At 44.2% G+C, this 13,809-nt stretch overlaps 2 protein-coding genes across 3 annotated transcripts in view; one reads left to right on the forward strand and one right to left on the reverse strand.

Moving 5' to 3' along the window:
* Positions 1-6,132, forward strand: part of SLC10A1 (solute carrier family 10 member 1) — a 23,230-nt gene extending 17,098 nt beyond the window's left edge. Inside the window, exons 3-6 of the mRNA XM_004699014.2 lie at positions 472-650; positions 1,582-1,778; positions 4,924-4,997; positions 6,093-6,132. Coding sequence (XP_004699071.2) covers positions 472-650; positions 1,582-1,778; positions 4,924-4,997; positions 6,093-6,107 — 465 coding nt within the window. The 3' untranslated portion in view covers positions 6,108-6,132. The remainder of the gene's footprint in view (positions 1-471; positions 651-1,581; positions 1,779-4,923; positions 4,998-6,092) is intronic.
* A 3,698-nt stretch (positions 6,133-9,830) lies between these two features.
* Positions 9,831-13,750, reverse strand: SRSF5 (serine and arginine rich splicing factor 5). Of its 2 annotated transcripts, none has more exons than XM_004698678.2 (8): positions 13,527-13,750; positions 13,285-13,431; positions 12,879-12,949; positions 12,633-12,731; positions 12,300-12,369; positions 10,989-11,062; positions 10,326-10,436; positions 9,831-10,224 (listed from the first exon to the last, which is right to left on the reverse strand). In XM_004698678.2, exons 2-8 carry the CDS (start codon positions 13,408-13,410, stop codon positions 9,936-9,938), a joined length of 840 nt encoding a protein of 279 aa, XP_004698735.1. In that variant the 5' UTR covers positions 13,411-13,431; positions 13,527-13,750; the 3' UTR covers positions 9,831-9,935. The 2 variants fall into 2 exon arrangements, with proteins under 2 accessions (XP_004698735.1, XP_045144038.1); XM_045288103.1 differs by having other exon boundaries at positions 9,831-10,221; positions 13,527-13,748.
* Positions 13,751-13,809: the final 59 nt, after the last annotated feature.

Below are 13,809 nucleotides of genomic sequence, written 5' to 3' on the forward strand. Positions count from 1 at the left end.
ACTAACTTCATTTCAAGTGACTTTTGGCAATTTCCAGAAGTCCAAGTGAAAACGAATGACGTCCCCACCAGTAAATGGAGGTGTTGTTAGACAGGATGCCAGGTTCTAAGAATCATCATGAATCAGCCACAAGCTGTCTGGAGCAACGGCAGAATTGCAGGAGTGTGCACACCATCCAGAGGGCTCGCTTTCAAGGCTCCTTTGAGGGAGAGCTGAGTAGTCGTGTCTTCAGAACTGCAGCATGGCACTGAAGACCAGCTATCCAGAGCTGTCCTTAGCTGGGGTTTGTGACAAACATGCTAATTGGGTCTCTGCCAAGAAGCTTCCTGGCTATCCATAGGAATCTTTAAAAGATGTTATATCAAAACCTTTCCTATTCCTTCCACTTCAAATATCAAGTTTTTAATGAAAATGTTTCCACTCTTCTCCACTGCCCTTCTGTTTGCGTTTTCTTCTTGCCCTCGTTCCCAGGGAGGGATGATCATCATGCTTTTGCTTACTGTGGTCATCTCGGTCCTTTCGGCCATCAACGTGGGCAAGAGCATCATGTTTATCATGACACCACACTTGCTGGCCACCTCCTCCCTGATGCCTTTTATCGGCTTCCTGATGGGCTACGTTCTCTCTGCGCTGTTCCGCCTCAACGGACAGTAAGTACCACTTGAGGTCCCAACGTTCCATGGACCTGATTCTAGTCCTGGTCCCTCAGGGGAAAGATAGAAGTGAGGTATCTGAGTGAGGCATTTCCCTAACAGCGTGTTCAAATGCACCAATTAAACAATGAGCCTTTGAGTTTGAGAAATACTGGGGAAGGAATGGATTGGAAAGGGGTAGAGCGTAAGAGGACACTAGAGACCGAGGCATCTTATCATCTAAACAGCAACAGCGGATCACAGAGTACCACCCTCCTGGGCCCACAGATCACCTCTCGCCTCTTGAAAAACTCATGGCCATCGAATCATCAATTCCAACTCAGAGACCCTGGGTAGAACTGACTTACTCTCATATTTGAATGCACATTAAACTGTAATGTATTAAATGTGTATGCACTAAATGTAAACATCCCATTCTTCGATCCAGAAAATGTAAAGCAAAAGAAACAGATGGTTTTCCCAAAATGGCAAGGACCTGAGTCTTTTTTTTTAAAAAAAATCATGTTTTAGAGTTAAAAGTGTCCAATTGAGAAACATCTGGAACAGGAACAGGTCCTCAACACTTCAGATGATTGCCCCCCCACAAGCCCAAGATAACCAATGATCACTGACTGGGGTTCAGGGCCACGCCTCGTTATGTAGCCCTCCTCCAGATGGTAACCTGGCCATCCTATAAAAGTAAGCAAATACATTTTCAAGCTACAAAAAAATTCTCTCAGAAAAATTCTAGTCACCGTCCTCCACAGGGCTAGAGTGGTGTCTTTCAGAGGTCAGCCTGGGTTTTCTTGAACCCTCATCAATCCTGCACACCTGGCTCACCTTCAACTTCCCGGGCCAGTGGGTCCGAGGGTCCGCGGGAGGGAAGGACCAGACAGGGAGCCCGCTAGCATCTCTTGTGAACGTAGATGGGGCTGGTTTCCCTGCACAGGTGCAGGCGTACGGTGAGCATGGAGACCGGCTGCCAGAATGTCCAGCTCTGCTCCACCATCCTCAACGTGACCTTTCCTCCGGAGGTTATCGGACCGCTCTTCTTCTTTCCTCTCCTCTACATGATCTTCCAGCTTGGGGAAGGCCTTCTCTTCATTGCCTGTTTTCGGTGCTACCAGAAATGCCAGGCTCCCAAGGGTGAGTATTGAATTATCCCCTTCCGAATCCTCTCTCCATGTTGAAACCACTTGCGCCAGCAAGTGTCTAGCAGGAACCCTTTGGAGGGAAGATTCCTATAAAGTCATTAGGAATCAGGCAGCATCAAGAATTACTCCAGGGACCTCAGAGAGCCAAGGATGCTTCCATTACCTGTCTCCATTTCTGCCTTCTTAGGAAGGGTCAAAGTGGGAGTGGAGCATGTGATGGACCTGCAGCATTTTAACTGCTTTGTCTGCTGGGGAGACCATGTAGGGCTCAGGACAAGGAAACAGGGCAGGACTGCTTTGGACATTACAATGTGGAGTTATGATTTGCCATGAGATACATCTATCCACAAGAGCTGAGGGTATTTCTGTGCTCGTCGGGACCTGGTTTGCCTCTTCTGGAACCAGGACAGAGTCCCAGCACCACCATCAGCCCCTTATGAGGGAAAACCAATCAAGGAATGAAGTCTAATAATCCAAATCCAACCCAGTTCCTCAAACCTGGTGCCACTGCAAATCATTAGTCACAAGCCTGTTTTAAAAAGTGAGTATCAACATAAGCAGCCTATTTATGCTAAATTAATAAGTTCTTATCTGAGGGCACTTCTTTTTCTGTGGTGTTCAGAGCATTTCATTACCTTCAAAATACAACCAAATCGCACAAAAGCCAAGCCCATTGAGCCTCTCCTCACACTATACCTTAACCCCAAATAGCTACCTGTCTTTAAAAAACAAACAAATACCCTCATATTCTTCTGAATCATTCAATCAGTTGGGAACAAATCAACTAGACCAATAAGCAACATCTCAATAAACAGAGAAAAGATTGACAAGGATGTCATTTTACCTGGATTCACTATCAACACCCATGGAAGTGGCAGTCAAGATATTAAACAGCATGCTGCATTGGGCAAATCGGTTGTACAAGTGTTAAAAGTCCATTTGAAGACTAAGGGTCACCTGGCCCAAATGATGGGATTTCCAGTGGCCTCACATGCAAATGAACGCTGAACAATACACAAGAATCGATGCCTTTGGATTATACTCCTATAGTGCTGGAGATTTTTAAATATACTGTGGAGAGCCAGAAGAGCAGGAGCCCTGCCCCACTGGCACGGTGAAGAGAAAAATATTCTACTGCCAGCTACAAGATGGATGGTTCAAACCCACCAGCCACTCTTCAGGAGAAAGGTAAGGCCATCCGCCCGGGTGACATTCCTTATCTTACATGATAATGTAGCTCCTCTCTCCCTCGCAGTTAACGAATGCTCTTGGTCAGGAGCTAAGCACAAGCCATCAATGGCTGACCATATTGCAGACATTTTAGCAACTTTGACTGTGGCCCAGAATCTCTGGATGCGTATCTGGGAGCAGGACAGAGATCTGCTGCCCAAAGAGGTGCCATACAGCAACCCCCTCCTAACAGTCTCCTAGAAAAAGAAGATGCCAGAAGATCCCCAGGTTTTGAGTTGGAATACACTCAAGAAAGAAACAAATAAACTTAAGACCCAAAAAAGAACTTTCCCTCCAGGAAAGTGGTAACTTGAGCCAAGAGGAAGGCAATGTACAGTAAGAGGGAAATGGGGGGAAAACGATGGAAGCCTGTGAAGACACTGGGAGTTAAGAGTTAGAGGACACAGAGCTAAATACCAACATACATACAATCCTGCAATTGTGGTACTCTGTGAGTAGGTGCTTACTCTGGAAGCTTCGCTGGAACCTATTCACTTTGAAAAACCCTGTTGGTATTTGAAATACCAGTAACACGCCTTCCAGGATCACAGCCCTGTGCAAGCCACGACAGCACAACAAATTGACACAACAAAATGAAAACTTCTTAGATATAACCAGACATCTTTCAGGAATGAGTCGGTGTGCCCGAGCATCAGGCCCGTAGTCTCCGAGGTCACCAAGGTCAGTTGGCATAGACAATGGTCTACTTTGGCAAGTAGCACCTGTGGTCTTACAAGCTAGTGAGCAGTTATCTATCGGTCTCTCTCCACACAAAGGAAAGAGGAGGACTGAAAACCAAAAGGCACAGGGGAACAATCAGTGTTAATACACTAACGAACCACTAAACCACTAAACCCCAGCCTCCACAATCCCAATGCCAAAACTAGATGGTGTCCAGCCACATCACCAACGGCTCAGAAAATGATGACACTAGAAGGGAAAATGTGGACCAGAACTTAAAATCAGGAGACGAGGTTTATTGGTGGGATAGACACCGGTGAAACTCCGGAAGCCTTCCATGGCTCATAGTCACCCTTCAGAACTTAGACTGAACACTGGCGGGATTGAAGAGTTGGAACAAAATGGGTATAAATGGCAGAATGTAAAACTGATGATCTGCTCTAAAACCTTCACCTCAATCAGTTAAAAATTAGAAGGGGATATCAGAAGGGGAACCAGATGTAAAACTAAGCTGCTTATTTCTTTGGAGCTAGTGGGCTGTGGAGGAGCCCTGGTGGCAGAGTGGCTAGGCACTGAACTGCTAAATTTGAGGTCAGCAATTCAAAACCAGCAGCAGTGTTGGGGAGAGAGGCTTTCTACTCCTGCCAGCCAGCCCTACAGGGTGGCCATGAGTCACCAGTGACTTGACGGCATTGAGAACGGCTTAGAAGGACTTCACGTGGCTGTCACAAAAGCTTTCGGTCTCTGAAGCCTTCTACCAGATGGTGCAGATGGGAGAACATGAAACGTGGACCCAGGCTCCTGTGTTCCTAGCTCCTCGCCACCTTCATGCACATGAAAAGGGGAGACCAGGAAACACAAACCAACCTGAGGAACGTTCTCCCTTAGGAAGCCTTCCAGGAAGCCTACACCCAAATACAACCAGCATCTTTGCTATGCAAGCCACAAAGTTGAAGATAGGGTAACAATCTTCTACTATGGGGGGCGGCCTCAACAGGTTTGTGAAAATCCCAACATCTGCTCGTTCCATTTTCCCACAAACTTTTTGAAGTTCCTTTCTATTTCCATTAAAGAAGTTGGGAAGGATAAATACTGGATTGGCAAATAGTAAAAACAAAACATATACCAGCACACCTATAGGGTGTGCATTTTGGTATTCCAGATTTAACAAAGCCTTGTATTTACTGTTTTTTCTTTACATTATCTTCCACTTTTGTCCTTTACAGATAAAACAAAAATGATCTACACAGCTGCCACAAGCGAAGAAACAGCTCCAGCAGCTCTGGGGAATGGCACAATGGTACAGTATGCATTACATACTAAGCGCGGCATATACGACCCCTCAGATGTATGTCTTGATCGTTGTTACGCGCCCTCAGGTCGGTTTGGCTCGTAGCAACCCCATCTACTAGAGAACATTGCCCAGGCCTGGGCCATCCTCACAGCTGTTGCTGTATGAGGCCCTGGTTGCAGCAAAGGTGCCAATCCTTCTCCGAGAGGCTTCCTCTCTTTTCTTGACCCATTCCTTATGCCACTTTCACTACTCACGTCCTTCCTGCGGGTACTCATTGCTCCTGATAACACAGCCAAAGTACATCGTGCCGCTCCCATGTCTAAGAAGCGTCTGAGCTGTTTCTTCCAAAACAGATCGGGTCATTCTTCAGGCAGCCCATGGTATGTGTAATGTGTTCTTTGCCACCACAATTAAAGCATCAATGTTTCTATCTTCTTTTTCTGTCCCGCTCTCGCTTATCGGTGGTAACCGGCAATACCATGGCTTGGACCGGCCACACTTTAGTCTTCAAAGAGACATTTTCGTTTTCTAGCACTTGAAGTAGGTCTGTACCAACAGATTTGCCCAACACAATATGCCATCCGACTTCCTGACTGCTGCTCCCCTGGTTGTTTGCGGGTTCAAGCAGAAGTATTTCCCTCACCACCTCAAGCTCTTCTGCATTCATCATGTTGCCGCCGATTGGTATGGTTGAGGGTTTCTGTAATGCTTGATTCTGACGGGTCATCTATACGGAAGGCTGCAGTCTTTCAACAAGTCCTCATCGTTTTCAGTGGTAATGCCATCTGCATGCGAGATTGCTAATGTCTTCCTCCATCCTGTCACATTCGTCTTCATATGATCCACCTTCTCAGATTATTTGTTCAGCAGAGATTCAATATGGTGAAGATGTAACCCTGACTGATGCACCCGTCCTGATTTTAAACCAAGCACTTATCTTGTTTTGAGCAACTGCTTCTTTTGTAGAGATTCTACATGACTTCAATTAAGTATTTTGGAATTCCCATTCTTGACTGTTACTCATAATTTATTATGATCCATACAGTACATCTCAACATAGTCAAAAAAAAGGTAAAACAACTGTCTGATATTCTCTTTCAGCCAAAACCCATCTGATGTCAGCAACATCCTTTGTTCCACGTCCTCTTCTGAATCCGAATTGAATTTCTGGCAGTTCCCTTTCAATGTGCTGCTGCAACTGTTTTTGAATTACCTTCAACTAAATTCATTCCATGTGACATTATTGTTCAATGACACGTTGTCGGCCTTCCTTCAGAGTCAACAGGACATGGACTTCTTCCAGTCAATTGGCCAGGTAGCGAGCTTCCCATTTTCCTGACATGAATGAGCACACAGCTCTAGCACTGCACTCATTGACTTTGCCATTGGTAGTCCACCAATTCATGGAACCTTCTCGTCAATACCTTCAGTGCTATTTGGACTTCCCTATCAGTTTTTCATCATGTGCTACCTCCTAAAATGGTTCAACATTGACCAATTCACTCAGTAGTGTTTAGTCCTTTTTTTTGAAGCTTCCTGCCATGTTCAGTACGTCTTAATAGTCATAATTAACATGATCCTGGCTCATGTTAAGTACTGTACTATTTTGTTATTTTAACGTGACCTATCCCTACTCACAAATAAAAGTTAACTGTTTAAAAGCGTAGGCTTCAATTCATAGGCAGCAGCATTCAATTTTGTTATCATGAGTCCTTTGAATATTGAAGTATTGTGTTTGATTTTACTTTGAAACATTACCGTGAAATTCATCACAACTCCCAGACACAGCAAAACCAATGCTAGAGACAAATTGGAGACAAACTGCTACAAGTGCTAAACTGGAAGTGAAATAAAAGATTAAACAGGTAGGTTAAAATTCAGTGCATGCTATTGCTTGACTTAAGCATGTTTGTTTGGAGTGATGTTCATACAATGTCCAAACTACATAGCCACCCTATTTTTATAGAATGTATCATGGATGACAAGCAACATAAATCTCATTCCCAATCCCCGTTACAAGTCTGTCACTGATTTGGGTCATGAATGCCCGCCTTTAAATGCAAATGTACATCTGCATATTACCAAATACTGTTATCTGTTCAAATTGTTCTCCAATAACTAGCTGTGTGATCATGTTAGGTTTCGTTAAGTACATTGTTAAAAAAAAAAAAAAAGTTTTGAAAAATGTGGGGCTGAACTAAGTTTAAGCACTTGGCTAGCAAAAGGTTGATGGTTTGAAGCCCCTCCATGACTCTGGGAGAAAGGCCTGGCATTCTGCTTCTGGAGAGACTGTAGCCAACAGCCTGGTGGGTCAGTCCTCCTGTCACCGGGGTCAACTTCACAGCACCCAATAGGTTTGGAAATGTTCCGTTATCTTCTAATTCCATTTCTCCAGTAACTTTTTGAAATCTCTCGTAACAAATCTCCCTTATAGAACCAATCTTACAGCGTAAAAGGAGTCTTTCATACTTACTGGGTAAAAGGGGGGGGGGGGGGATGGACCAAAACTGCCCAATAATACAATGTCAAAACAAATAACGTAAGCCCATACCCAAATTGCCAAGTTTTTAACTTTTCAGAAGTGAATGGGAAAACTCTCTTCCCACTTTGCTAGCAACATCCCAAACATCCCTCCCATCCCCCAGCATGTCAGCTGTGTGGCCTGCAGGCACTCAACAAAAACCCTGGGTTTTGAAATTAAAGATTTAAATAAACCCAGTTCCTGCCATCCAAGTAAATTAACAAGGAAATACCACAAACCCCTGGGAATAAGGTTCATCTGAGGAAGGATTCACTTTATAATTTCAGGGCACAAGCCTCTACAGTATTATCCAGCAGATATCCATATATTCAAGGATACCACAGAAACACCCCCCAATGGAGACTCAACTCTCCTCTTTGGGGGAATCACACATCAATTGTAATGCTTCCAATCCCACCTTCCCCAGAATACCGCAGCACCAAAACACCAAAATAGAGCATGGGTGTGGAGTTTTAGAAGTCAATTTACTACATTCTATACCAGTTGGTCATGCTACAGTGTTTTGAATGTTGATACTGGAAGGTTCCTCCCACCACCACCACCACCACCACCCCCCACCCCCGTTATTGCAAATACACACAAGCTCACAGTGGTAGGTTTCAGCAGGGTTTCCACAGATGAAGGGACCCGATATTCATCTTCCCCTAATTAGTATGCCTTGTGCCCACCTCCACCCACCCAGCTGCAGGTCATTTTCTGAGCTCAGAACCACATCTACAGGGCTCAAGAACAGCGTACATCCACCCCGTCCTTAGCCACCAGTGAACAAGATGAGAGTTCCTTCCATAATCAACCAACCTGTCCCCATGAGCCTCTTGGACCTTAAATTTCAAGAATAAGCATTCTGACCTGTCTTAATTCCAAGAACAAGCATTCTGACATCAGTACTTCCGACAGGAATCCTTGGCCTGAGAAACAGGCCATCAGAAACTCATCTAAGATCAAGCTTCCCACCCTCTGCTCCCTTGCTGCATCCCCCGCCCACCCACTGAGCTCAACTAGCAGAGGGTGCTGACCATTCCAGACACCCACCCACCCTTATTCCCTACCCAGGCGCTTCCTTCCATTGTTTCTTTTCCTTCCTGTTTTATTTCCCTATTCCTAGTTTTACTTTTCCTCCAGCTTTGCATTTCTCCCATTTGCCTCCTTTTGACCAGAGACAATTGTGCTTGAACAGCACAGCCACAGGTGTCTGGCTAGTGTAACTACACCTAGAGTGGATGTTACTAGATCTCCTATCTCCCTAGACTACCCAAGGACAAGATCAAGATCTCCGTCTCCAAGTTCCTCAGAATGCACCCTTCAAATACAGGGACCGTACCTGAAGGGCTCAGGTGTGAGCCAGTAATAATTGTTTGCATTCTTAAACCACTTTTCCCTTTAACATATACAAGGAATTTCATAAAGCTGAGATAATAGGATTTTGTTAGATGCCTGAAGGCAGAATCATAATAAAAGCCCTTTAATAATCATTATGTACAAACTTTAAAGCCCCACCTGACCATCAAAACTGATATGGCAACCCTAAAATGAACATAAAATACCCATCAAGTTTTTCCTACAGGATCAAGCATAACAATTATGAGGCTGGTGGAGGGAGGGCTGGGCCGGTGTTTTGTTCTCAATTGGGACAGACTCAACAGGCACTTCCTTCCCCAAATGCCCCTCCTGTCCTTGGCGCCTAAAGAAATGGCAACAATACGGGGCCCAAGATGCACAACCCCATCACTATTGTGACAGCTCACCGACTTCTTTGGCTGGACTTGCCAGTAAAAAATTTTAAAGCCAAAATTATTCAAGCCTTCTGGGATTTCAAGTATGTTGAATGTAGAGGTCTGAGAGAGAAATAGCACACCACGCCACACAAACGCAGTTTTATAATATTTTATTATCAATAACAAACAGCTGCTGTAATGTCTTGTTCTTTTTTCTTGCAGCTGTTAAAGGGTCGGTGCGAAGACACCCTTGACCCAACAGGGAAACTCAAGTTAAGCCTTTATATACAAGCAAATTTAGAGCTCTTTTACATGTCCAAAGCTATTAATTGAGACATTAAACGAATTCTGAATTAACATATCTGAATAACCAGGAACTAAAATATTCAATTTTTTTCTAGTACAAAAAAATTTGCTTTAGTTATAAAAGAGCTCTGTCAATATACACAAACTATATATATACTTCAGACATTCACAAAAATGTGAGCAGAAGGCTTATCAAAAGACATTTAATACAATTAGTTCTCAACAACCCCTCGTGGTCCACATCTACAAAGATAACCAGCCCAACCCACCCACCCCTCCAAATCCCACCCCCGCAGAAAAGCACATACTTACCAGAATTTTTAGCAAGTATGGTTTGGGAATTTGTTTTTAAAAAGGCCCCCAGGGCAAGTTATTTACAGTTTAGTTGCCACTGTCAACTGATCTGGACCTTGACCTTGACCTGGACCTGGACCGGGACCTGGACCGAGACCGGGATCTCTGGCGATCCGCAGAGGGAGACTTAGATCTACTCGAAGAACCACGTTTCTGGCTCTTCTCAGGCACAGGAGACCTACTAACTGAACGGGACTTGCTCCGACTCCGGCTCCTGCTCCTGGACTGGCTGTAAGACTTGCGACTACGGGAACGGGATCGGCTACGAGACCTAGAGGAACTCCTGGTCCGGGAACGGGACCTGCTTCTTGACCTACTGGGGGGGTAGAGGGTAGCAAAACCCAACATCAATGACAGACCCTACAAATCCATTAATAAAAACCAAACGCCACAGCTTTAAAGAAACTGAAGGGTTACCTGTGTCTTTTGCTGCCTTCAATTAATTTTATTTTTCTCCCATTTATTTCCTTCCCAGAAAGTTTTTCAATAGCATTCTTTAAGTCACCATAAGAGGCAAACTCAACCACCCTAAGATGGGGGAGAAGAGGGGACACTTAGTTTTATCATGTAGTCTCATAAAGCACAAAACAAATAGCTTCAAAAAAGTTCCAAGGGAAAAAGAATTAAAAGGCAGATTGATTTTCCCCAGTAATTTTATGATTAAAATGTTTCTGTTTGAGTTGGCAGTGGGTTTTGGTTAGATGTCAGTAGAGCCCTCCCTAATGATGACAACCACAAATTTTCCCCAGATGTGACCAAATATCCCCTGGGTAGCAAAACCGATACCCAAACTTTCAATCCTAACTGTTCAGAGACCAAACCCTGGTAGCTCAGTAGGCTATACGCTGGGCTGCTCACCAAAGGTGAGCAATGCAAGCCACCAACTGCTCCCATGGACTTGAAAGAGGACTTTCGACTCCTATAAAGATCGCCACTCTCAGAACCCTACAGAGGGGAGCTGTACTCTCAGACAGGACTCTTACAAGTCAGAATCAACTCAGTGGCACTGAGTTGAACTATTCACAGTACTAACTTTCAGAATGTCTTGGACAGGTTTCATATTCCCTCATACATACTCACCCTTCATTTAATTTAGGCCGATGTGCATCTGCAAAGGTTACTTCCCCAGCTTGTCTCATGAAATCTTTGAGATCCTTAACACAAGATAATTTTGTTAAACACAGAAAATGAAAAGTGGCACACAAACAACCACAAGGTATAAAAAACAAAGACTACTGAAAGAGAAGATGTTAGATAAAGTACAAACATGGTGTGTACCACACTTGTATTCTATCAGAATTCAAAATTTATCAAAAGTAGGGCACGGAATAAGCAAAGAGCATATTGCTTTTAAGCAAAATGCTAGAGAAAATTAAGATTTTAACATTAAAGTAGTATTAGTCTATACTGAGCTCAATACAAGAGAAAAAACAAAACAAAAAACAGAAAGAAAACAAACAAAAACAAAACAGAAAGGGAACAGTACATTTTAAAAATGAAAGACTAAAGCAGGAAGTTTTCTATTAAAAAAAAAACAGAACATTTACAAGACACCAGTTATTTGTGCCCCATATGTCATTAAAAAAGTTTACTTTACCTTTATTAACATTTCCCTAGGCTAGTCAAGCAGCAAACCATTAATCGGTCGGAGAAACCTTCATGACAAATGCCCGACTGGCTCTTCGCCACCCACTTGAAGGACACTACCCAATCGATGGGAGCCTTTACCGCACAGCCCTGCCTATGAGCAGACTATTGGCGATGCAGACACTTCTAATCTTGTGCAGTTACCAAGGACCACTTTACTGCGATCGGGATTCCAACGACCACCTAATTTCCAATCTTTCAACTCTGTGCGACCAGGACCTCTTATTCGGAAGCGTTACAGGAAGACAGGTCTCAACTTAAGGATCAGATCACGTTATCAAGGCTCTGGGATCGCTGCAACCTGGCACTTCAAGTAAGTGCACCGATTACGTCTAGACCGGCAAACACAGATCTAGAGGTGGCCAACTGATCACTGTAGGAGCTGACTGGCAAAGTCAACCGGGCCCAACCAAGAGTGACCAAGACAACGATTAGGTAACCCACAGGCACTCCTCGTCATAAGGCCAACGACACAGATAGGCTGGCAAATAAAGGGTTTAATATTTGGTTAAAATTGATTTTTAAAAACATGAAAAAATATCCTCATAACATTTACATTTGATGACTAATATTAAAAAGTATTCCCCCAGTTACAGTTAATTAAAATTACAAAATTATGCCATTTAACCCCAATTTAATAAAGTTAAAACTACATTTAACAAAATATATTATTAAAACTTTAAACTACCCATTTCTTTAAAAAAAAGCCACAATAAAATAACTCAAAACCGTGTTTTAACAAACCTGCCAGCTGACTCTTGAAGATAAATTTTCAACTATAAGCCGATTTTCTGTCCTTACAGGTGGAGCATTTCTGAGGAAGAAAATGAGGACCTCAAAATGGAAGCAATGCAGTGACTGTGTGTGTTCAACTGTGGCTAAGTTCAAAAACATCAGGCAAAACATGCCACTCAAATGGCTTCCACCTACACCAGGCCTAGACCCGCCAGGAAGTGTGGGGTTAACATGGGAGCCGAAGAGATGATGGCAAATCTCAACACCATTACTGGAGGCCCTTGAACCGTGAACAGCCCTATGGCAGTAACTGTTCAGAGCAGCTAGCCACCCATCACCTACCGTCTGTCATTTCGAGGTCTGCGACTACTAAAACGGTCAGAGTATCGTCCTCTGCCCCTTCCACCCCGAGAGCGGGCCCTCGCATGTTCAATCGTAACCCTGGAGAAAAGGGGAGGGAAACAAACCTCAGTTATATTCTTAAACCTGTAAAGACGATCTACTGTTTTATTTAGAACAACATCTCGGCTACCCCAGTCTGCGTTACTTTCCGGAGCGAACTGGAATTATGAAATGAAGGGTCTTCACCTTTCACTACAGAGTTCTTTTCCATCGAGTTCATACACAGCATCGTCTGCGTCCCTTGGATCCTCAAATTCCTAAAAATATGGAAACATTTAAATGCTTAGCATGACTTTAAAATTGTACTTTTTGTGCAACACAGCAAGAGCACTGGAATCATGTGTGAGGAAAACACATCGTGGGAGTGCCACAGAAACTAACCCCAAACAAGGAGTTTCTGGGAGCAGCAGGTTCCCCCCAGGCAGTGGTGTGCCAGGTTGTTTAATGAAGCCTTAAGAAAGTGTTCTCTTTCTAACATATACTAAAGATCTTGTACCAGGGCTCAATTCAATCAAATGCATTCTTGATTTAAAAAAAAACAAAAACAGAAAACCTACTTAACGGAAAAATGAATCCACTTCTTCACACTTACCACAAACCCAAAACCTCTTTTGAGATCAATATCTTTTATTCGTCCGTAGCCCTTGAAGAATCTTTCCACGTCTTTCTCCCTGGCCGCTGGATTTAGCCTCCCGATGAACACTCGACAGCCGCTCATGATGTCCGGCTGAGCGATTCCCTGTTAGAAAAGAATTCGATTGAGACACTACCGGGGAACGAATGGGCCAAGTAAGGGCAGGAAAAAACGTAAATGGCATAAAATAAAGTGTTTACCAGCAGACGTTATAAACAAGATTGCCAAGAGCGCCTCTTTTTAGGACGGGTCCCTTGCAGACAAAATTAAAACTCGGCTGCCAACACGATCCTTCCCTGGGCCCAGACCGCAGCAGCCGCAACGCCCACTGCCACCTCTCGAACTGCGCAGTCGCACTCGCCCCGGCTCTTCTGGCCCCCTCCCATCTGCCGCAGTTAAGAAAGGCCGAGAAGCGCGGGCGGAGCCGGCCCCGCCTTCCGAAAGGCCAGCCCAATGGCGGCCGGCCGCGCGCGCGTCGCCGCC

The sequence above is a fragment of the Echinops telfairi genome, unplaced genomic scaffold (assembly GCF_000313985.2).
Source record: "Echinops telfairi isolate 266 unplaced genomic scaffold, ASM31398v2 ScPeMD7_18;HRSCAF=68, whole genome shotgun sequence".
NCBI lineage: Eukaryota > Metazoa > Chordata > Mammalia > Afrosoricida > Tenrecidae > Echinops > Echinops telfairi.